General features: G+C 31.7%; 2 protein-coding genes across 2 annotated transcripts; one reads left to right on the top strand and one right to left on the bottom strand.

Annotated features, from left to right (window-relative positions):
* The first annotated feature begins 11811 nt into the window (after positions 1 to 11811).
* LOC105797828 (paired amphipathic helix protein Sin3-like 2) lies at positions 11812 to 13358 on the top strand. Its single transcript, XM_012627736.2, has 6 exons — positions 11812 to 11965; positions 12076 to 12091; positions 12329 to 12520; positions 12600 to 12759; positions 12835 to 12924; positions 13161 to 13358. Exons 2-6 carry the CDS (start codon positions 12078 to 12080, stop codon positions 13230 to 13232), a joined length of 528 nt encoding a protein of 175 aa, XP_012483190.1. The 5' UTR covers positions 11812 to 11965; positions 12076 to 12077; the 3' UTR covers positions 13233 to 13358.
* A 7261-nt stretch (positions 13359 to 20619) lies between these two features.
* Positions 20620 to 22450, bottom strand: LOC105797827 (paired amphipathic helix protein Sin3-like 2). Its single transcript, XM_012627735.2, has 6 exons — positions 22154 to 22450; positions 22024 to 22048; positions 21502 to 21660; positions 21157 to 21337; positions 20982 to 21071; positions 20620 to 20874 (listed from the first exon to the last, which is right to left on the bottom strand). The coding sequence occupies exons 2-6, from the start codon at positions 22044 to 22046 to the stop codon at positions 20809 to 20811; spliced, it is 519 nt and encodes a 172-aa protein (XP_012483189.1). The 5' UTR covers positions 22047 to 22048; positions 22154 to 22450; the 3' UTR covers positions 20620 to 20808.
* Between the last annotated feature and the right edge of the window lie 2197 nt (positions 22451 to 24647).

The following is a 24647-nucleotide window of genomic DNA, read 5'->3' as shown; positions in this document are numbered from 1 at the left end:
CAAGAGAACAAAAAGAAAATTGAAAAAAAAAGTTTAAATAAGTTTTTGTGGGTTTTTAAATTGTTTTTATTTTAAATAAATTATTTCAAGTAATTATTATAACATAATTAAAATAATAAAATAGTTTGAAATTTTTTGTTTGTATAATGATTGAAAGTTTCTGTCTATCAGTTTTGATGTAACCACCCTTCAATTGAGCTATACATGTTGCATTATCTTTATTTAAGATAGTTGACATCTATTCTTGTAAAAGTAAATTATATATCTTCTCGATATGTTGGGTCAATAACCTTAGCCAAACACACTCTTGACTTGCCTCATGCATTGCAATTATTTCTGCATGATTTAAAGAAGCGTATGCAATATTTGCTTTGTTGAACACCGTGATATGGCAGTACACCTACATGTAAATAAATATCCTGTTTGAGATTGACCTTTATGTGGATCTGATAAGTATCCAGCATCAACATAGCCGATTAGTAGAGATTTTGAATCATTTGAATAAAATAACCCCATATCAATAGTCCCTCTGAGATATCTAAATACATGTTTAATTTCATTTCCAATGTCTACGTGTTGGAAAAGAACTAAATCTTGCTAACAAGTTTACAGCGAAAGCTATATCAGGTCTTGTGTTGTTTGCAAGATACACCAATGCCCCTATGACACTTAGATATGGTATTTTAGGACCAAGAAACTCTTCATCTTTCTCGCAAGGACAAAATTGATCTTTATTCACATCTAATAATCGTACAATCATCGGAGTACTCAATGTGTGTGCTTTATTCATGTAAAATTTCTTTAATATCTTTTCCGTATAAGTTGATTGATGAACATGACTTCCATCTTTTAAATGCTCGATTTATAAGCCAAGACAAACCTTTGTTTTTTCAAGATCTTTCATCTCAAATTCTTTTTTTTAAACACTTTATTGTATTTTGAAGCTCTTCAGGAGTTCCAATAATATTTAGATCATCAACATAAATAGCAATTATCACAAAATTTGATCCAAACCTTTTTATAAAGACACATGGACAAATTGAATTATTTTTATAACATTCTTTTAACAAGTACTCGCTAAGACGATTGTACCACATAGGCCCAGATTGTTTTAATCCATATAAACTTTTATTTAATCTAATTGAGCAATTTTCTGAGAAACTCTATATCCTTCTCGGATTTTAAATCCTTCAGGGATTTTCATATAAATTTCAGTATCAAGTGTACCATATAAATAGGCTGTAACAACATTAATTAGATGCATGTCAAGTTTTTCACGTACTGCCAGATTAATAAAATATCTAAACGTGATTGCATCCACCACAAGAGAATATGTCTCTTCATAATCAATGCTGGACCTTTGCGAAAATCCTTGTGCTACAAGTTTTACTTTATATCTTACGACTTCATTTTATTTTCATTTCATTTTTACACAAATACCCATTTGCATCCTACTAGTTTACACCTTTAGGTGTTTGGACTACAGGTCCAAAAACTTCACGTTTAGAAAGTGAATTCAATTATGCTTGAATTGCATCTTTCCATTTTGACCAATCTTTTCTATTTTTGCATTCCTCAATAGATTTAGGCTCAGGATTCTCATATTCTTTTATTATTTCAATAGCAATATTATAAGTAAAATTGTTGTCGACAATTACATTTTTTTCGCTTCCATCTTTTTTCTCGTACTGACATAATTTATTAAGATCTTTTTATTTTCATCATTTTCATTTTTACTTTTCGGTACCTAAATATCTTCTTGAGTTTTATAATTAGTTATGTCATGGTACTCTTCAAGAACTCCCGCCTCCATTATATGACCATCTTAAATGTTTGTTTCTTTTCTTTTATGAGAATTTTTATCCTTGGAACCGACCAGTCTTCTATGCTTCAGGCATGGATTACTTTCTTTTGCACTAATAGTTTGCCCTATTAGGACATCAATTCGTATTGGAGCATTTTCAGCTGGTATGTGAGATTTAATGAATCTGACAGTTGATTTGTAAAATGAATTATCTGTTGAACTTCTGGTTCACATTACTTTGTATGAGGATCTTAGACATTGATAATTCGTTTCAAGTACTTTATTGATCAAACTTTTTATTCTCTCTCCCTAATGTTGGGAAAATTGACAACTCATGTCATAACTAAATCTCAAATTAATAGCTCAAAAATATTATAAGGAGACTCATAAATATACATTCCCAATCTCTTATGATGACCCATCTTTGTGTGTTGTGGTGGAGCAGTTGAAACATATATCGCCCATCCAAAAATTGTAAGATGGGAAATATTTGGCTCTTGAAACAAGCAATCTCACAAACGACAGGTTACGAGTTGATAACACATATGATTATTTTGTAGATGCATCTACCAACATCATATAATGTCAAAATCATCCACATGGTGGATGAATGAGCCCATATTCATTTCAGAAATGCAAAACATTAAATTTCAACTTTAACTAGTGAGTTTCTAATAATCAATTTTCATTGAGAATAAGCAACATATGAGAGTTCTTTTAAATTAAAGAATCTTCTGGTTCTTTAATGAATGTCCATATGAATTCTTAATTAATTTTAAAATCATATATGATCCGGGATGGTTTAACTGGTCATGCCTAGTAGTAAATGTATTTGTATCAAGAAACTTCTAGTTTACTTAATCATGTTTTTCAATTGTACTAATAATGTAAATATAAATTTTGACAATTAATAATTTTATCGTCGTTCCTTTTATTTTGTATTCACATATAAGCAATATTGTGACATTTACTTACGGAAATGTCTACATCAATGTGAAGTCCATAATGTTATTATCTCAATAAAATAAATATAATTTGCAAACAATTATTTACAATATTCATTTCAGGGAATATGCCAAAATCTTCAAATATTTTAACCATAATTTTCTTATTTTTCATTATTATTCTTTTCTAGTGGTTAGAAGTACCACCATTATAACCACCCTGATAACAATTATTGGTACGTCTCCAACCACATCCTCAATTACAACAACAATCATGATCTCTATATTTTTATTTTTCATAATTGTTATGTACTGCTACATTCACTTCAAGGAATGAAGTAGAACTAGTAGGAAAAATTTCATAGTTTTTCATTAGTAACTTATTATTTTACTTAGCCACTAGAAGGTATGAGATCGTTCAAAAATACTTTTATAGTCATTTTCACAATATTGCTACTGTAGAGAGCACGTTAGATATTTCAATAATATAGTGTAATGTATTCCTTCGGGAATATATATAATACAAATACATGAGTATCTCACGTTATTTCTATATATGGTTTTAATGTAAAACACATGAAGGTTTTATTCAACATATATCTTATTGATTTAAAAACAATATTATATTTTACAAAATTTTGCATCACAATGAGGTAAAATATTAGCTCTTAAAGAGCTTTTTACAATTTGATGCAATACTAGCTCTTCAGAGCATATAATCATTTTATTGTATAACCTTAATGAATATTTAATTTATTTTAAATAAAATTTTATTTATTCATATAAAAATAAAATGAATAGGTATAAATAAAACATATATTAAACGTAACAAATAATAAATTCATGTCACTAATAAATCATTGTGGTTAGATAATATATATTTTATATATCATACCACAAAAAATACAAAATATTATAGTGTCAAATTAAAATAACTTTACAACTATAAAAATTTAAGCATAAATATTTTCTAACCTCTACCCTTTATACATAATTTCATTTCAAAATTTACAATGATATGAAATTATCAACGACAGTGAATATCCCAATGTTCATGACAAGTAAGTATTTTTACTCACATTCGATATAATCATATATCTTAATCAAAATCAAAATTAAACCAATCAATTTTATCAAAATGAAAAAATATTTATCTTCACATAAAAATCCTAATAACTAAATGTATGAAGGGTTTTATAAATCCATAGAGATACTAATAGTGAATTATATAAATTGAACTTTTTAATAGAAATGAAATCAAATTTCAAAAAAGTTTATTAGATTGACTTACGTTACCATGGATGAGAAGTGATGATTATAAACATCCTTTCTAATGAAGAGAAAGAGATCATCCTCAAGCAAATATTAAAAAGCAAACTTTGAGAGTTGATCTTCTTTCTCGATTTCATATAGATAACGGTATCAAATCTTTCACATCGTTAAGAACAAAAAGTAAAAGAAGTTAATCAAAACAATGATAACATATAATGAAAAAGAATGAAAAATAATAATCGATATGAAACATTAAATAAAAGAAGCTTCCTGTAAAAAAATTTGCATCTTGCCGTAAAAAATATTGAAAATAATGAAAGATAAATTTGATCGTCGATAAAAGAAACTACCACTTTGAGCAAGATTGTGCTGATAACGTGTTATAAAATAAAGAGAGATGGAGAGAATAAAGAACAAAGAAAATATGAAAGTAATAGAGAATGTACTTTCTTGATCAAATGGATGATTACGATTGCTTCATTAGAGTCTCTATTTATAGGCATAAGAAGTATAAAATAAGTAGAGATCTAATTCTAATAACTATTAGAATTTAAAGTACATCAAAACTTTATCTTGATCATGATGGACATCCAGTTAATAAGATATTCATAACAATTATAAAATAATTCAACATATTTTACTCAATCTATTTTGTAAGGATAAATCTCAAAATTATATATGAACTTTGGTTTAATGTACAATTGAATAAATAAACTTTAATTTGGTGCAATTATACACGTGAATCTCTAACTGTGGTCCAAATGTATACTTCAAACTTTAATTTTGAAATAATCATACATATTTAAAAATAAATATATCAATTTATATTTATATCGGATAAATATAATTATTTAATTATGCAATATATAAACACAAAATGATGTTATATTAATAATTGCGTTAATAATTTAAAAGAATTGGATCGAGATCAAATTTCATGTATAAAATTGTATAAAATCAAAGTTCATGTATATAATTGCATATTAAACCATAGTTCATGTATAGTTTTGGGATTTATCCTGTAATCATATTATCAACTAATTTTTAGACTAACATAATACATATGATGATTTTATTTTAATTTTTGTTACTTGTTTAGAAATTATTTTATCATACTAATAATTTTTATAATAATTAATATTTCTTAAAAATATAAATTATGTAACGTGTAATTACAATTTGTACTACCAAACACGATATAAGAGATTAAATGTAATTACACTCTTTCAGCCAAACACATTTAGGGAATTACAATTCTTTGTAATTACAAGAGTATAGTTACTACTAGAAGTGTTCATGGGCCGGGCGGCCCGGCTCAGCCCGACGGATCGCCCGAAATAAGGGAGGGTTCGGGTAAAAATATAGGCCCGAAATATGGGTTTGGGCAAAAAAGAAGCCCTTTTAGAAAATGGGCCGGGTCTCGGGCACAACTTTTTTGGCCCTGGCCCGGTCCGAATATAATAAATATATATATTTTATTTTTTTAATTTTAAAATATTTTTAAAATACTTTTTTTTATTTTTAAAATAAATTTTTGGTGTTTATTAAAAAATGGGCCGGGCCGGGATGGGCTCAGGCTTAGGAATTTTTTCCTAGGCCGGGCCTGGACAAAATTTCAGGCCCATATTTCAGGCTAGGCCAGGCCCGGGCCTAGGACGCGAGCTGAAATTTTTTTCTGGGCCCCGCCCGACTGATGAATACCTCTAGTTACTACCCTAGTAATTACACTTTCATTCAATTACTACGTGTTGTCCAAATAAACTTTTGAAGGAAGTAACGTTAACTTTGGGCTGAATGCTCAAATTAGGGCCCAACCTTTTAGGGGTTACTCACATAAGGGTCAAATATTTTGAAATGATCATATAAGGGCCTAACCTTTACGAAAGTGCTCAAATAAGGGTTTTTCATGTACTTTAACCTAGTTTGTACTGAAATTAGGTGAATATTGACGTGTATTGAATAAAACACATAATAACTGGATTAGATATTATTTGAAAAGTAAAGAAAATAATAAAAACATAATTTGAAACCTGGTATACGATATTTGAGAATCCCTTATTTGAGCACTTTTGAAAATGTTTGACCCTTATTTGAGCATTTTAAAAAGGTTTGACTCATATTTAACCATTTTGAAAGGTTTGACCTTCATTTGAGCAATTTTATAAAGGTTAAACCTTATATGACCATTTTGAAAATTTTGGTCCTTATGTGAACAACCTCTAAAACGTTGGGCTCAAATTTTGAAAATATTTAGCCTTAACTTTTCATGGTTTTTTTTATGTTATTGCGTAAGTTATTTGCTAAGCATAACTTAATGTATCCAACAAATGTTTTGTTATCTCAAATTTTTGTTTGATATTACAAATGTTTTGTTATAAGAGAAAGTTTTTTTCTTTTTGTTTGCATAAACTTTGTTATTGTTCATATTTCATTCATTAATCCTTAAGTATATTTTGTACAAATACAAGTTTATTTGTAGGGTGAACAAAACTCGATTCAACTTGAAAAAATTAATTTTTTTGAATCTCGAGTTAATCAAATTGAATTATTCCAGTTATTTGATCTTTTTGAGTTAACTTAAATAAGTAATTTGATTTGTTTTTAGTTCAAGTCAAGTTGAATTTTATGATTCGACTGTCACACCCAAAATTTAATGAATCTAATTTGAGAGAATAATGTATGCACATTAACTGTTTTGGCGCATTATAGTAGCATGATCCGCCACCCGCCTGATTCGTTAGCGAGATAGAGTATTGATGCATTCTAGCATGAAAGTATCTGCCCGTTATCAGTATCTAACAAGTTGGTCCAAGATATCTTCAAGTGAAGAAAGATTACGCCTCAGAGTTCTTAGCTAAAACACGAAGAGTTTATTAAGTATATGGGAAAAACTATAGGAAGAATTAATTGTCTTTAAGATCACACCATATGAGAGTCATCGCCAAGATGAAGTACGTCTGGTTTGTATGAGCACTGTTCAGTTAGTTCTTATAACAAGATTAGTTAGGAGTTAACCAGATTGATTTGACTCTTTTCTTGACTGGTTTACCATAACGTCAAATTAGTAGGATTTCCCTTTATTTTCCCTGAATCTTGTTGGGAAATCAGGGGACAAATTCAGTTAATATTGCCCCTTGCTAAAATCCACTATAAGGGAGTGAGAGTATATATATGGTGAAGGGGTGCATTCAGATGGTTTTTTTCTCTTCTAATTGAATTCTGGTTACTTCTTTTCATTCTAAACATCCTCCTATTTTTCTTTGGTAAGCTAAAGCTAAGGTTTTCTAAGTTAACGGATTATTCAACCTCCTGGTAAGTTTGATAGCTCTACATGTTATGAAAGTAAAAAGTAGGGATGTGTAAAAGATGTACGAACAATGTGTTTTGAGTGGAAGACCCAACATAAGGGTCATGTATAAATGAAATAATAGTAACCTATCAATAAATAAGGTTTTAATGGAGATTCTATGATCTTTTGAGTAGTGGCTGCTGCTGGATCAGGAAGGATGAAACAGGACTTCTTAGTCGAGGTAAAGGTGAGTCTCTAGTCAGTTTCTAGAAACGACTTCTGTATATCATTTTATTTCGAATAAATGGTTGATACCTCTGTAGATAAGTATGTCTCATTGAGAAATATCTGAATGAATGTAAAAGAAGAATATTGATAGTTGTATGAATATGACGTTGCATGATAAGTGCCTTTGCTGTTAGAGAGTGGGTATGTCGCCTCTGGAATGTGTGGATAATAGTAATCAAATTTCCATGTGTGTGTATGGTCAAAGTCTAAGTAAAAAGACCTTTGTTGTGGTACGAGTCTAGTACAGACGAGTCTGTAATATTGATAAATGTGAAGAAAAAATATACATATATATGTTTGTGTAGCCTTTGATACGGTAGTTATATTGCTAACCAGACAGACAAAGTACTGTGAAGAGGAGATATATTGTGTAGCCTCTAGCAAGGTAGTTATATTACTAACCGGATTGGCAGATCACGAAATATATATGTGGAAAGTCCATGGCCATTGCATCATATGATGATACGCCAAGAGGGCGTGCATGTGTAAGACCACGTGGGAGAGGCCTCATGGCATCCAAAGAGAATAACTCACCAGAATAGTGAACACGGATTATCTGAAAAGTCTTTGTGGCGAAATACCTGAAAAGCCTTAATGGCAAAGTAATCTGGAAAACCTGAGTGATAAATTATTTGGAAAGCTTGTATGGTGAATTATGTAAGTCCTATATGGGGTCTTATATGGAAAGCCTTGGTGACAAGTCATCTGGAAAACTTGTATAATGAAATCTAGCGTAAGAGCCTATTTGACGAGTTATTAGTTAACTGTATGGTGAAATCTAGGTATGCCTTCGGGGCATTTTCTGAATGAGTTCCCAAATAGTGTGATAGACTAGGGAATCCACCGTAGAGTCTCGTAGAGGTGTTCAAATTTTGGTTAAAATCGAATTAACCGACTGAACCAATCTAATTCGGTTAATCGATCGGAGATCAATTAATACTTTTTTGAGAGGTAGATTATTGGTTAATTCGATTTGAAATCGGGTAATTAATAGAACAAACTGATCTTAATAATTAATAATACATATAATATGTAATTTTAATTCGATTAATTTGGTCAAATGAACATTATCAATTTATTTATTTTTGATATGTTTTATACTTGTTTTAAGAAAGAAAACATATATATTTCGATTAATTCAGTTAACCGAAATATTTCAATTAATTCGGTTAACCGACCATATTAACCAAGATATTTCGGTTCGATTAAATTTTTTTGAAAAAATTTTGGTTCAGTTAACAGTTAAAGGATTAAAAAGTTCAGTTAATTCAATTAATACTAGTTTGGTTCGGTTAACCGATCGGTTAATCGTTTGAACACCCTTAGCGACCAGCTAGGATAGAGAGCTTTGTGTATCTGGAATTAAAGGTGGTGTAAGTTGCCCGTCATACTTGAGAATTTTTATATTCTGTATGGAAGTCATTTGGGATACTATTGTTTGAACAAAATGTTGTACTCTTCCAATTAAGTTTATTGTTATGATTGATTTGAAGTTTTAAGGTAACTGGTGTCATGATAATCGCTGGAGTCTATAAGAGAATCCACCAAGAGTAGAATCTGATGAATGGAATCGATTTTAAGCAAAGGGAACGAGTAGGAACTGAGATTTTTACGTTTTGGCTATGCTAGTCGAAAATTTCAGTTTCAAGAGGAACTAGCTTAGACTTGCATTTTTGGTTGCTTTAGGTGAGTCTATAGATGAACTTTAATTGGGTTTGCTTTATGATTTATTTTGGTGAAGATTTGGAACTGTTGGAGCCCTTGACGAGTAAGGCAAAAGGAAACGAAAAGCTAGTTTAGGCTTTCGATGACTAGGCGAAAGCACGAACGGTGAATGTTTGGAATAGCTGTTTGTAGACACGATTCATAGTGTTAAATGGGAGCTTAGGAGTAGCCTAAACCCCTATCCTAAGTTTCGAGTGTAAGTTTTCTTATTTCCCTCATTAACTTCATGAGTTATGTAATTATGAGATGTGGTTTGAGTATTATGATATGTTAATGTGATATGAAATATATGTTGTGATGGCTATTGTGAAATGTGTTAATTGTGGGTATGTTATACATTTCGAATGATAGTGATGATGTTGTGCTACTAATGCAAATGTGTAGTGAAAGTGTGCAGAAAGCGGTAAGTAAATGTGTGTTTTAATTTTGAATATTTTGGCCTTATGACCTTTTGAGACCGTTGGATATAGTTGGCATGCCATAGGATTATGTGAGTACTCACCTTTGAGATTTGATTTGGGCACTAAGCCGGGACAGTTCAGAGAGATAAGGGAATGTCAGCTTTGCTTCATTCATCGGGATATGTTGGTGTGGTGAAGAGTGTTAGCTAAATTCTACACTTTTGGGACATGTTCGGCTCTTCGAGCCAATGGTATGTTGGAGACCCATGTATCCAATGTGTGGTGGTAGAGCCGACTTATAAGTTTCATAGTCTCAAGTACCAATTTATCATTAATTGAATAATTATGAAATGTGATGTATACATAAATATGTGATTACAAAGTTAGATGAGTTGATAAATAATGTATAAATCTTTAGTATGTCACCATGGTTAAATATGTATGTAAACATGTTCTGGTTGTTTTCATTTAATGTATGATATCATGTTTATTGGTAGTTTTCTGATCACTCACTGAGCTTGTTTAAGCTCACATACTCCATTCTAAACCATTGTAGATATTTAATGTTGCGGTGTGAGTGGTGCGAAATTCCAAGGAAGTGATCCAAGTTAGGATTTGTTGTTTGAGTAGGTGATCTTTTTGCTATTCTTTGAACTGTGGGAATAAGGCAACGTGGTAGAGTTTTTGGTTGATTATTATTATATCTTAAATGGTTGATATGATTTTAGAGTAATAGTACTTTATGGATGTTTGTTATTTTTTTATTAGTAATATTTTGAATTTAACTATTGGTGTTGCTTTGATCTTTTAGTTTGCTTATTTTGATGTTGAATAACGAGGTTGTGGATGCATGTTGAAGTGGAAAATGTTTAAATGTGTTATATGCCCTGTTTTGCTGTGATTTTGGACAAATTGTATAGATGTATCGATAATCGGGGCATATGTATCGATACCTCCATGTTGAAATGAATGTGAAAGAAGTCAATAGCTTAATTTGGTATCGATACCCTTCTTCGAGTATCGATACTCAGGGTAAAAATATAGATACTTTTTTATCTGTATCGATAATTTGTTTGGTTCCAATATTTTGTGAAGAAACAAAATGCTAAAAAGGTACTGATTTTTCTAATGGTATCGATACCTATCTTCATAAATATCGATACTTAATCTTAGGTATCGATACCTACGTGATTTCTTTGAGAATTTTTGTTAGATGGTCCCCATGCATGATTAACTTGTCATTAATGTCAATAAATGTTTGATAAGTCATTTTAAATGTTGCCAAGGTGTTAAAGACTCAATACTCCCGTAAAAATTGAAAGTGGCGATGGTTGCATGTATTTGAGGTTGTGTGAATACATATAAGTTCGATGTTTGATGTACCATCCTGTTACTCGGGCTAAGCGACTGAGCCAGGCATAGGGTGTTACAATTTCAGACTCACAAAACTATAAAAAATGTAGAAGAACGAGTTAAGAAAAGTTAAAACAAAAATATTTGAGCGCCCATTGGATGACTAAATTCTTTTTTACTGTAAATATTTACTTCAGAATTTAAATAAACAAGGCAGTTAAAGGTTTAATTAATGATAAATCGGATCTGTTAGAATTTTCTATTTATAACACAATTTCTCACATTGTGGTTTAATGTCATGAAAAATCTTCAACTTTCACATAACGACAATCTTTCAATCATTCTTTAGTCATATGTATAAATACTTGTTTATTTATTCTTTAAATCTTTAGGTAATGCATTGGATTACCATCAAGAATTTCGTTTATATTTGTAGTACCATTCAATTATGAATTAGCATTTGGTCTCTTCTCAGCTCGTTTGTTTCTAAGATTCAATGTAGCAATTCTCAATACTTCTCTTTATTTTGATGGATAAAAACAGTTTTCATAGCATTTTCATTAAAATTTTAACACTTTTTTATCAACAAATTTAGCAAATAATTTTAAATTTAGAAAAATATTTTGATAAAAATTTTAAGCCTTTACATAAATTAAAAAAAATTCTTTGGGCCTAAATGTGAAATGTATGGCTCCTCTATTCTTCTCCAGTTATTTAAATAACTACTTTCTTTTCTCAATTTTCATTTTCTTTCGTTTTGATTTTGACTCTCTCTCACGCACCAAATTTCCTCTCTGGCCGCACCAAAAAAAAAAGAAAGAGGAAAATAATAAACACAAAGGATCAGAAAAAGAAGGTCGATCTGGTTTAGTTTCTTCCCATTTTATTCGTAAGTTTCTTTAATGCAATTCTTGAAATGGGTTTATTTGTATTTGTTCAAAGATAACTGCTATCCTATGTGAAAAGAATTCACTTTCGTTTTGGTTCTTTGCTTTACAGGAATGAAGGCTGAATCGTAAGTTGCTTTCTTCTTTTGTTCATTTCTCTGTTTTTATCATTTGTTAGCTTTAAGGCTGAATCTTTCCTTCTTTTTGGTTTAATGCATAGTTATCTGTTTGTTTTGTTTACTACTATGAATCGAATGATTTGTTTATGTTTTGCTTGAATCTTTGTATTGGTCGTTTATGATTCTTGGATCATTCATTAAGATAGGCTTTTTTTTTATTTCTTTTTTTTATTTCTACCTATTAAGTGGCGGGCAAGACGAGATGGCTGGTGGTGTTGCAGCTGAAGGAGGCGGAGGCGGTGGAGAGGGAAGCACGTCAAGTGAAGCGACTATAAATGCCGCCGAAAGGTATATGAAGGAAGTGATGGAGACGTTTGGGGATCAAGAAGAGAAGTTGGTGATGTTTCGTGAAATCATGAATGATTTCAGGACTGAGAGGTATTCCACTTTAGAAATGAAACGCCGAGTTTTGGTTGAATTATCAGTTGGATTAATGTTACTTTAAACATACATACAGGACTGACATAGCTGGTGTGGTTGGGCGAGTGAAAGAGTTATTCAAAGGCCATAACAACTTGATTGAGGGATTTAATTTCTTTTTGCCAAAGGGATATGAAATTACCGTCGACAAACATCAGCCTCCTCCGGACACGTTGGAGTTTATAAGGCTAGTAAAGGTGAAATGCTGAAACTTTTGTCCCAAAATATTTTGGTGGTTATGGATATCTAATTTAAGCAATCTTACTATGTAGGAACGTGATGAGAGTGTTTATAGACGATTTATGGATGTGATATTTAGGTACCAGAGGGAGCACATGGACTTAATTAAGCTCTGTAGGGAGGTAATGTCTCTTGTTTTGGTTGCAACTACCAACTTTGAACTAAACATAGATAATTTTTCTCGGACCAATTTAAACTTGAATTAAATTTTTAACTCGATCTAAAAGTAAAAAGTCCACAGAACTTGAATTGAGTCAAAACTAATTTGGTTTGAAATGATTCGAAACCAAATTATCTCGAAACGATCCGAAAGTTTTAAAACCCAAACTAACTCAACTCTTGGTTCCATTGGTTTCAGGTTGGTGCTCTTTTCTCGGAGGACTATCCAGATCTGTTTGTGAAGTTCATAAGATTTCTACCACCTACTTGAGCCTGAGATATAACTCCATTCCCACAAATTGCAAAGGATCTTATACATATATACACTTGCCCAATTTACCTAACAAAAAAATATAGTAAATTCATATTATTTCGTATATATGAGTTTCTTTTTTTAGCTGGAAATTAGCTCTTGTGAATTGGGTGCTATTCAAAATGTCCACATCTACTTTAGTTTTAAATACATCTGGTTAAAAGCTTTTGGCCAAATGATCTGCACAACACTTACCTTCTCGGTAAATGTGGCTAACTTTTGTGACCCTACTCTCGTTTATAAGTTTGATGCAATCTTATCTGTGTTATGAGCAAAGAAAGAAAGCAAATCAGAGATTTAGCAGTATAACGAGTCTGTTATATATATTTCATTTTCTTCAAACTTTACAATATGTACGAGTTTCTTTACAAGAAACTCAACAAACCCCACTAATACAATCTTGAAATTTGAAAAAAAATATTTCTTGTAACAAGCTAAACATGTCATTTATCAGCTAAACACATAAAAAATCTACCAACTAAGATTGGTTTTACCTAAAACACACTAAGAACAAACAAGCACTTGTCACTGATGGCTGCACCAAAACATTTTCATTCAATCGACGAATATAGGCACAAGCACATTTTGCGGATATGCTTCCAATTTCTTCAACCCCGCCATATAGATTGCAACTTCATGAGTTCGCAAATTTGTTCTCACTTGGACAGTCCGCCAAGCTTGAATCATATGGACTGTCCGCATAATAGTTTGCATGTTCACATGATGGTCCACATAGTGATAGCTCATGAGGCAATTCGTCAGATGATTGTTCACCAAGTGATTCACATTTTGATTGTTTGCCATTTGTGCGAGCTATTGCATGGTTGACCATCTCGCAACACTCCTCCTCTACCACCATGATGCGAAAGTCGATTTCCTTGCCTTTCCCAGAGGCTTGGTTAGAATATCCGCTAACTGGTCTTCAGAGCTTTAATAAACCAAAGTAACTTTCTTTCTCTATTCAACTTCTTTCAGAAAGTGATACTTTATCTTGAAGTGCTTTGTGCTCCCATGAAAAATGAGATTCTTCGCAATTGCACTGGTGGCTTGATTGTCACACAAAATTTGCATTGCTTCAGTCTGCACAAGACTCAAGTCGCCAAGAAGTTTTCTCAACCAAATTGCTTGGTTGACTGTTGCTGCTACAACTTCATATTCTGCCTCAATTTACAACTGAGCAACAATCTGTTGCGTCTTAGAGCTCCATGAGAATACGCAAGATTCAAGTGAAAAAACATAACCAGAGGTACTTTTCATATCATCCATCAATCCTGCCCTATCACTGTAGGTGTAGCCAACCAACTTTAATGCTTCTTCCTTCTTAAACCATATACCAAGGTTAGCAGATCCTTTGATGTATCTCAGCACTCTCTTAGCAGCCTTAAAATGCAGTATGTTGCATTAGTGCATAAAGCTTGGTAACATGCCCACTGCTTATATAATGTCAGGTGGTGTTGCAGTTAAATACAACAAGCAAACAATGAGACTTCTGTAATTCTTCTCATCGACCCTCTCAAACTCTTCATTGCTACTAAGCTTTTCTCCAAGTGCCACTGGCGTGCTGACATGTTTGCATCTCTCCATGCAAAACCTTTTCAAGATTTTCAAGGAAAAAATTTGTTGACTAATAAAAATTCCCCTTGAACATGTTGCACCTCCGTCCCATGAAAGTACCTTATTTCTCCAAGATCTGACATCTCAAGTACTTTTTCCATTTGCAGCTTAAACTCCCTCATCGAGTTATATCTACTCCCAATTACTAATAGGTCATCAACATATAAAAAAAAAAAAAATTAATGCTATAACATTTTCAACTATCTTCACATATAAAGTTGGTTCACTTAGGCTTTTCTGAAATCCCAAATTTCGCAAGTACTCGCCGATCCTTGCATACCAGTCCCTTGGAGCCTATTTTAGCCTATACAAGGCTTTCTTAAGCCTATAAACCTTCTCTCCACTTCCTTTAACTGTGAAACTAAGTGATTGGTCCACATAAATATCTTCTTACAAATAACCATCTAAAAAAAATCTAATTTAACATCTAGTTTATGAATTTTTCATCCCATCTGTGCCACCAAAGCTAGAAGTGGTCTGATTGTATCCTGTCTTACTACTGGTGCAAAAGTCTCCATGTAATCAACCCAATATTGCTGAATGAACCCTTTACAATCAAATTTGCCTTCAACCTATTGGGTGAACCATCAGCATTGAGCTCGCTTCCTTTTAGCCTTCTATTGATGCAACCTCTTCATAACTAGCGGGTTGAAGAACTGCCATATTAGCTTTTTCATAAATTTCAATGATAGGTCGAGTCCCTCTTACTGGAAAATCATAAACATCACTCTTTTCTTGCTCATATACTTTAACTTCATTAGTTATAACAATCTAACCTTCACTATCTTATTCTGGTTTTGATTTGTCCCAATTCCATGTTGCATTTTCAACAAACACAACATCTCTACTTGCAAATACTTTACTGGATGATGGATCAAAAACTCTATAGCCCTTTTTATTCATGCAATAGCCCATAAAAATTTTAGGTTGTGCCTTCTTCTTCAACTTGTCCTTTTTGACAGCTGGAATATGAGCATAATAGATGCAACAAAAAATCTTCAAATGAGCAACTGAAGGTTTAAAGCCAAATCAAGATTCAAATAGAGTCTTCTCCTTCACAGCCTTGGTTGGAAACCTATTTTGAAGATAAATAGTTGTATTTACAGTTTCATCCCAGAAACTCTTAGGCAATTTTTTCTCAAACATGAGGCACCTGGCCACATCCATCACGATTCTATTTTTCCTCTCACTTACAACATTGTGCTGAGGTGTATAAGTGCTAATGAGCTGGTGTTCAATCCCTGAATCTTCATAAAACTTCTCAAAAAACCTCGAGGTGTATTCAGTTCCATTATCAGACCTCACGATTTTGCACCCAAATTGTGTTTCAACTACAAACTTGAATTTCCAAAATACATGAGCAACCTTGGACTTCATTTTCAAGAAATAAACCCAGAAAAACCTTATGCAGTCATCAATAAAAAAACCTATTTCTATTTAATGATTGAGTTCTAATGGGTCTGCAAACATCAGTGTGAACCAAGTGAAGCTTTTCAAAGGCTCTCCAAGCCTTGCTTACAGTAAACTGCAACTTACTTTGTTTTCCCAACTAAAATACTTCACTGACATTTTCATGCTTAGCCATTTTTTATAGGTTTTCAACCAACTCATCCCTAGACAACTGAGATAACAACCTGTAATTAACATGCCCCATTCTCTTATGCCACAACTCAAATTCATCTATTGAGGTTGTATAGGCTTTAGATGTTGTTAAGTTCTAATCCACACAAAGATTCTATTAGACATAAAAATCGATATAAGCTCACAACCACAAGGATCAACAATCAAGAATTATCCATTCTTAAACACAACAGAATAGCCTATTTTAAGCAACTAACCTACACTTAGAAGATTCTGTTCGATTTCGAGAATAAAAATAACATCTGAAACAAGTTTTGTACCTAATGGAGTGTTGATTAAAACATTTCCTTTCCCTTATAACTTGATGTACTGGCCATTTCCAATTTTGATCTTGAAGTTGAAACTTGTGTCAATACTCTTGAAGATGCTTGCATCTAAGGTAATGTGAATTGTACAGTCATTGTCAATGAGCCAGCATTTTCCAGTGCTGCTACTGGTGGCAAGGCACGAGGCAGAGAACATCAGCTCCTATTGAGCTTGGTTTCCATCAGTTGCCTGTGCCTGAGCATTTTGCTACTGTGGTTGCCCGTTATTCTTATACACCCTATCTATATGGCCAAGCTATTTACAGGCTCTACATGAAACATCATGTTGGAAAAAATTCGATTTGAAAACATTTTTCTTGTATAGTGAAAAATTAAATTTTTGAAAACCAACCCGGTTTGTGATATTCATAGCAATAAACTTTAAATTAAAATTGTACTTGTCTTTTCAAATAAGCGAATACTTGATGTTTTTCAACTTTTAACCAAATGATTTTCTCTATTATTTTTGTACCACAAAGTGCTTCGAGTGTGGTCTCAAACCAATTGAATCAAAACACAAAACTAGAAAAACTTTTCCTTTTTTTTTGGGTGAAAACAAAAAGTCTCTCTTCTTTAATAGAAACCAGTAGAATTTTTATTTTGGAAAAATATACTTAATACTTGAGAATAAATTCTCTCTATTTTTTGGTACAGTAACAATATCTCAAAGTTGTGTTAATAGCTCTACCAGTGCAATTTATTTATAGGAAGAGAAAGTAGAACTCTTGTTGAGTTGTAGTGGTTTATTTCAAATAGAAAAATAACTTCCTACTTAGAGTAGAAGTAGGGTGGACAACACACCCTAGTATTCGTATTATGGTTGCCGCCCCCTTCAAGTTATATGAGGGCAATAAATGGATCAATTTATTGTTGTTGAAAAGTTTTAGTATTCAAGTTTGAAAATTAAAGAAACAAACAATTAGAAAGAATGAAATATAATAGGTTTGAAAAGAAAGAGATTTGAAACAAGAATAGATAGATTTAGCCAATACGTGATGGATTTTTTATGGAGAAAAGTCAAATCTTGTTCTCTAAAAAGATGAGGTCAAATATCAAATTAAAATATAAATAAGTTATGAACAATTAAAGAATAATATAAAAAATAAATAAAAAGAGATGGAAGATGATAAAAATGATAATGGTGTGATGAGGAAGAAAGATATCCAATAGACTTTTTGAGGAACAGGCTTCAATAAACTCTACTAATGGCTTTAATAAACACTTCAAGCTAGATAACTTGACAAACTGAAGGGTGAAAAACTCCTATCAATAATCTCAAAGAAGATTGAGTTGAAAACTCTTCTTAAAGAAACAAGAGAAGTTTTCTTGCAAAGGAGAACTCAAATAGTACTTTTATTCAAATAAAAGTTGGGTGTCTTCTATGGTGGGTGGCTACCCTTTTTTATACAAGGAAAGAGCTAAAAAAAATAGCGAAACAAGTCCTTAAAAACTAGCCTAGAAAATGTAGATGTCTAAGATAAAAAAAATCCCTAAAATGTAGCCTAAAGATATGGACAATTATAAAAGGTAACTATTTCTTCCTAAGAAGAAAATTAAAGGAGGAAAGAAAATACCAAATAAATTTGGCCAGCTTTATGAGAGTTGTGCAAAGGCTAAGTTTACAAGAAAATAAATTAACTTGGGATTAAAAAAATAAACTTCTTAATTGGGTCATTGGTAGATTAAACCAAAAAATAAAACAAGTAAGTCTTCAAGTGATCCAAATGAGCTTTAACTAGACTTGATCTTCAATTGATGTGTGTTTGGGCTACCCTTTTCACAACTTAGGCTCTTGCAAACTTATTAACAACTTCCAATCATGTTCACTTCCTAGATCTCATCCAAAAACTCATCATAAGTTGACTAATTTTCTAAACTTGAAAAACAACTTCGATGACTTTAAGTTAATAAATTTTATCCCATCCATGTATGTATCAATTAGGTTAGAAATTCAACTATCAAATGCTAATGTATTATATAAATTGGTTTCCATCGAACAATTAATGAACATGTTTTGTGATATGTGAATAAATATGAAAATGAGTATGTAGAGGAATGTGTGCACATTTCCTTGTGTTAAAGTGTTGTAAATAAATGATTACTTATGAAATGTGTAACTAATACGAAAAACTTGTTGATATGTCACCGCGGGAAATTTTTTTGGATCAATATGTCATTATAGACTTTATTGTTTAATGAGACAAATTAGTGTGTTATAATATGCGCATGAGGCTATAAATGAAGTTTTGGCTTTAAGTATACATTTGAGGTCATAATGACTCCCTTTTGATTTTGGTAGTTGTATGATGTTAATAGGTAAATGAACATATCACAAGGCCTAAATTTGAATATGGATTTGAACATGTATGTGGAAGCAGTTAAAGTATTTTTATGAAAATTGTGAATATATGAGAGGTACTCGAAGTACCTATATATGTATTTAGACCATGAGTCGTCTTAATGATCTCTGTCACAGAACATGCCTCTAAGTAATTATTAAATGTGCTAATAGCTTTGAACGACAAGTTATAAGTGACTTTCAAATGCCCTAGTAAGCTTAGTGAAATAGTCAGGATATGATTGACATGCGAATAGGGATTTATGTATACCTTAAATTTTGTTGCCTTCGGGCTTTGTACATATTATGTGCACTCTTTGTTTCCTGTAGGCTATGCTGTCACATGCATGTTCTGATACCTTTGGGCTTAGCACTTTGGTGCTCTTTTTGATATGCTTGGTGGATTGGCACTTTGGTGCCCTTGGTGTGTTTAGGAGGAATATGGAATGGTACCTAGTACTATGTGCTCCTTGGTATGTTTTGGAGGGAGTCCGTTGTATCCGAGTCATTTCCCTAGTGTTTACTATGGGCTAATTAAACTAAAATCTTGATAATAAAATTTTTTCATGACTATAAATTGAAAACTGTATTCTAAAGTGGAATATCTTAAAAGCTTAGCAAATTAAAGAACTACGTGTTTCATAACAAGGTTAAATTATGAGGCATAAGACATAAAAATTGAGGGTAAACTTTTGAGTTCATGCAACCCAACAGAAAAATAAACAAAGTTGTGTATGAATTTGGTTAAAAAGATGAACATATGTATGGTTTAATACTCATTAGAGCCACATGTTCAAGATCCATAATGGGAATAACTAATATACCATTAACATGTAAATTGAGCCTGAATCAGTAATTAGAAAAGAATCCATTAGAAAGGCTAAACATGGCATTAATGAATTCCCAAAAAAAATTTCTCAAGGGCTCAACATTAATAACGAATAGGTGTAGGTTTGGTACTTGCTAAGAAGTCATGGTGTCCCCATTAAACTTTAAACTTTTAAGGCTGTATTTCAAGTGTTAAACACCATTAGTATTAGATTATTGGCATGTATATAGAGACTTAGATTGGTTGTTTAATTGTGAAGTTGAATGATAAATTTGAAACTCTTTTGAATTTGTCTTAAACAAGATTTGTTTATTTTCAATTTGAATGTAATTATTCTATGTATTTGAGCTTGAATGAGTTTAAAATTTATTCTATGATACTTTGAAACATATTGAACTGATATGGACTTATAAGGCATGTTTTGGTTAAACTTGAAGTTTGAAATTTAAGTTAATTTCACTTAATAATAAAATTTAACATTTAGAGATGATATTGTTAGAAGGACAGTTACAAACTTCAAATATAAACTGTAAAATGAATAAACAAAATAAAAGGAAAAATTAACCTTAAAAAAAGTCTGAAAGTAAAATAAATATTTACAGAGAAAAAGAATTGTCATCTCATCGAAGAGGCTCAAATATTTTTTTATTTAAATATTTTTGTTTAAAATTGCGCCTAATCTGGCGGCCTAAATAAAAAAAGATATACCAATCTGATGGCTCCCATCAGTCAACTATTAAAGCTTAGAAAAGACAGAATATGTAGTTATTATAAGGCTTTGGTAGGGGCTTGTTGTGTTCCTAAACCCTACCCTGGTAAAAAACGTATGAACTCCTCAAGCAGATCCGGATGGTCCTCAAAAAGAGAAGCAACCTGAATGAAACCAATGAACAAGTCATGTTTCTGAAAGAAATAAAAACTAAAACTAATCGAATTAGTTCAAGTTCAAGCATGGTTACGACTGAAACAGGACACATTACCTTGGTAAGGACCTTAATTATGTCCGTGTGCCCTGTCCGGTACTTATTCAATACATCCAGAAATGATGTATAAACATTCTCATCACGTTTCTGCATAGTGAAATGGATAAATTAGACAGCTAAACATGGATATCGATAAGCCAAAGATGACCGCATAATGGTTTCAGTATTTCACATGTATTTTGTTTACAAAATAGATTGCTTCACTATGTGCAGCAATCATTCTCGGAGAAGGCCTGTCCTCGTCGACTGTAATTTTATATCTCTTTGGCAGAAACATATTAAATCCTTGAATCAAGTTGTTATGGCCTTTGAATATCTCTTTCACTCGCTCAACCACACCAATTACGTCAGTCCTGTATGTATAAGACAAATACATATATCATACGTTTAGTAGTTTATAAAGCAATCTCAAACCGAATGAACTAAATCCAAAACGACTGTAAACTCGCAATCCATATTTGACCCCAAAGTAAATAGACTCCATCAAAATCCAACAAAAAACTAAAACATGGGATACCTTTGAATACTGAAATCTCTCATGACATGAAGGAGCATGTTGTACTTGTCTTTTTCATCCTTAAACATCTCCTTGACTTGTTTCAGATATGTTTCGGCATCCTTTTTAGTCACTTTACGTGACATGCCTCCACCACCAGGCATTTGGTTTTGCCCATTGCTTTAACAGGTAGAAATAATAAAAGAAAATTTAGAACGACAGCCATTCCAACAATACCAGATCAAAAACTCTTTAAAAGAACCCTTTACTTTGAAGTGAATTTCCCAAATATTACAAACCCAAGTGACAAATCTTACGTAATGTAATGATCCAAGAATCATAAAAGACCAATATTACAAAGATTCAAGCAAAACATAAACGAATTATTCAATTCATAGTGGTAAGAAAACAATCTCACATATAAACACCATTAAAGCTGATAACAATAACCAAGCAGCAAAAGAAAAAAAATCCAAACATTCATATAAACACAAAACCAATCATTCAAACCCTAAAAACAAAATAAAAAGAAGAACAACTTACCATTGAGCCGTTTTGCAGTTCATTACTGTAAAGCCAAAACCCAAAGAGAAAGTGAATTCTTTTCGCATAGGAGTTATCTTTAAAGAAATAAAAATAAACCCATTTCAAAAATTGGATTAAAGAAACTTACTTTCTAGATCTTACACGAAGAACAGGCAAATGATCTAAACCAGTTTAACTTTTCTCTGATCCTTTGTGTGTGTGTTTTTTTTTTCTGTTTGGCCCTGTCGTGTGAAACAGAAGAACTGAAGAGGCAAAATAATAAGAGAGAAACTTGGGCACGTGAGGGAGAGTCAAAATCAAAACAAGAAAAGAAAAAGAAAATTGGAAAAAAAAAACAAAATTTAAAGATGTCTTTTGAAAACGGGTGAAAAGATCTGGGTATATTTTATTTTGTGATTCAGCTTTGATTTTTTACTTTCTTTTGCTTTTGGTATTGGTTTTTTAGCCATTTTTCTTATATTTGAATTTGTTTTGAAGAAAAAATTAAGTTTTTGAGTGGCTGTTTAAGCTTGAAAATATCTACTTTGGGTAGATATTTATTCTTTATTATTTTTATAGTAAAATAAAATTAGGAATTTACTGGTTTCTATTTGGTTATTTAGTCATAATTAATCATTTTAATATCTAGTTTCACTATTTTAAGCTTGAAAATCTACTTGTTTGTATAGATTCCCCAATAAAATGGGAGTTTACTTGTTTTTTTTTTTTCCTTCAGATTGTTTCTTTGATGACAAAAAAGCTTGTTTCTTTTCTAAATTGCTTCTATGCTTGTTTTTCTATTAAGTTTTATGGGCATTTCTATTTATTATATGGGATTTCTTGTCTCAATAGTTTTGGATTTCAATTTCAGGTTGGGATTTGTTAGGTTTTGGCTCAAATTGGCTCCTGGGTAAGAATTCATGGCTTTGTTTCACAGTTTGACTCCTTATTTCTCCTCTCCTAAAGATTTTTTTTCATTTGAATCTGTCATTATCATTTTTAAACAACTTTTCATTTAGAATTATGGGTCAACTATAGGCCGGTTGATTGAACCGATTTCTGAATTGGGTTCTATTTTGTATTGTAAGCAATTGATGCTTTTGGTATGTACATTATTGGATACATCTGTAAAGGGAAGTTAGGGAACTAGAATATATAATGGTGATGGTTCACACACATGCATGTATAGAAACATAAGGAGTTAGGGTTTTTCTGTTGATTGTCCTCCGAAATTTGTTGAAACTTGGTAATCTGCTCGTTAAGCATTACAAGTAGCATAGGGACTAAATCTTAATCATTTCAGCACCGAGCTTAAGTTGTTACCAAGTTATTCTAATTGTTTGGCTAATATATATTGTATTATTTGCTTATTAATTGAATGGATTTGTTACTTAGGAAAAGATTCTGTGTAGAGTTTGCTTTGAGGAACAAATCAGTGTAGTCCTGCTTCCTTGTAGACATCATGTTCTCTGTAGGTATTTGCATCTACCCTTGTAATACTGACAATGATATTTTCCATTCTAGTTGTTTTCTCAGTATTGAACTATTGGTTAATGCAAAGATGTCTATGAAAGCTTTGGCTTAGGCCTCATATATACTTAGAAATATATATTATGGTATTTACATGACTTGTAGTGGCATACGATGTTTTTGGCATATGGTGTGTAATATTTTTATTTCTTATCAAAGGATGTGGAACTTGTTTTCTTTAATTATTAATAATGTTTATTTTCTTTCTCAACACTTGCTGTAAGAAGTGCAAAAAGTGTCCAATATGTCGTGTTTCCATTGAAGAGCGATTGCCAGTCTATGATGCCTATTCTCAACTTACCTGTAGAAAAGTTGGTGTAATTCTTTTTTTTTTTCAAACCATTACGAATTTGCTTGTGATTTTAGATGAAGCAAGCATTGAGAAGTTGACCATTTTGGTTTCTTCAAACATGATATAGCTGTGTGTTGCCACTCAGGAGTTGTAAACGACTAGGTGCATTTTGAAATGGAATGAAATTATAGTGATTTTGACATGTTTTGTGATAAGTTATAGATTCTTTTCCCTTTTTCGCTTATGGATTATTTAATATAAATAAGGATGGTGAAGCCCTCTCTTGAGCACATGTATAGTTAGTCTTGGATTTCCAAGAATTATATTTTGCTTGGGTTGTATTGTTCTTCTCTCTAGATATGCATGAATGAGGATAAAGAGAGACTGGTGGGTTAAACCTTTTGGTTTGTGATAGGGAGGAGGAAATGTTGGGACAGTGTGATTTGGTTAGGGTTCAACGGAGAAATAATCAGAGTTGTTGAGTAGAAGCAACCAAATGAATGCATATATAGTGATGCAATTGATGCTTTTTGTATTGTAAAAAATGAAGATGAATTTGGGGGGTGAGAGGGACTAATGAAGATGAAGAAGATGGAGAAATTTTAAAAAATTAATATAAATTAATATAAAATATTATTTCTAAATTTAAAATATATAAATAAAATGTTTTAAAATTTTAATATAATTTAATATAAAAATAAGAATATTTTAATGTAATTTAATATAAAATATTATTCTTTATATATTAAATTGATGTGAAAAATACATTAAAATGATAAAGGGCATATTCGTCACTCGAGTAATTTTTTTTTTGCTATTA

The sequence above is a fragment of the Gossypium raimondii genome, chromosome 9, assembly GCF_025698545.1.
Source record: "Gossypium raimondii isolate GPD5lz chromosome 9, ASM2569854v1, whole genome shotgun sequence".
Lineage (NCBI taxonomy): Eukaryota > Viridiplantae > Streptophyta > Magnoliopsida > Malvales > Malvaceae > Gossypium > Gossypium raimondii.
This window is presented reverse-complemented; position numbering and strand designations above follow the sequence as displayed.

What these genes read in the sequence shown, in the direction of transcription:
- LOC105797827 (XM_012627735.2), bottom strand. Translation starts at nt 22,046, where the DNA reads ATGAACTGCAAAACGGCTCAATG. An exon ending in AGAGATTTCAGTATTCAAAG is followed by an intron (nt 21,338 to 21,501) that starts GTATCCCATGTT and finishes TTATACATACAG; the next exon opens with GACTGACGTAATTGGTGTGG. An exon ending in ATTTTGTAAACAAAATACAT is followed by an intron (nt 21,072 to 21,156) that starts GTGAAATACTGA and finishes TTCACTATGCAG; the next exon opens with AAACGTGATGAGAATGTTTA.
- LOC105797828 (XM_012627736.2), top strand. An exon ending in AATGATTTCAGGACTGAGAG is followed by an intron (nt 12,521 to 12,599) that starts GTATTCCACTTT and finishes ACATACATACAG; the next exon opens with GACTGACATAGCTGGTGTGG. An exon ending in AGTTTATAAGGCTAGTAAAG is followed by an intron (nt 12,760 to 12,834) that starts GTGAAATGCTGA and finishes CTTACTATGTAG; the next exon opens with GAACGTGATGAGAGTGTTTA.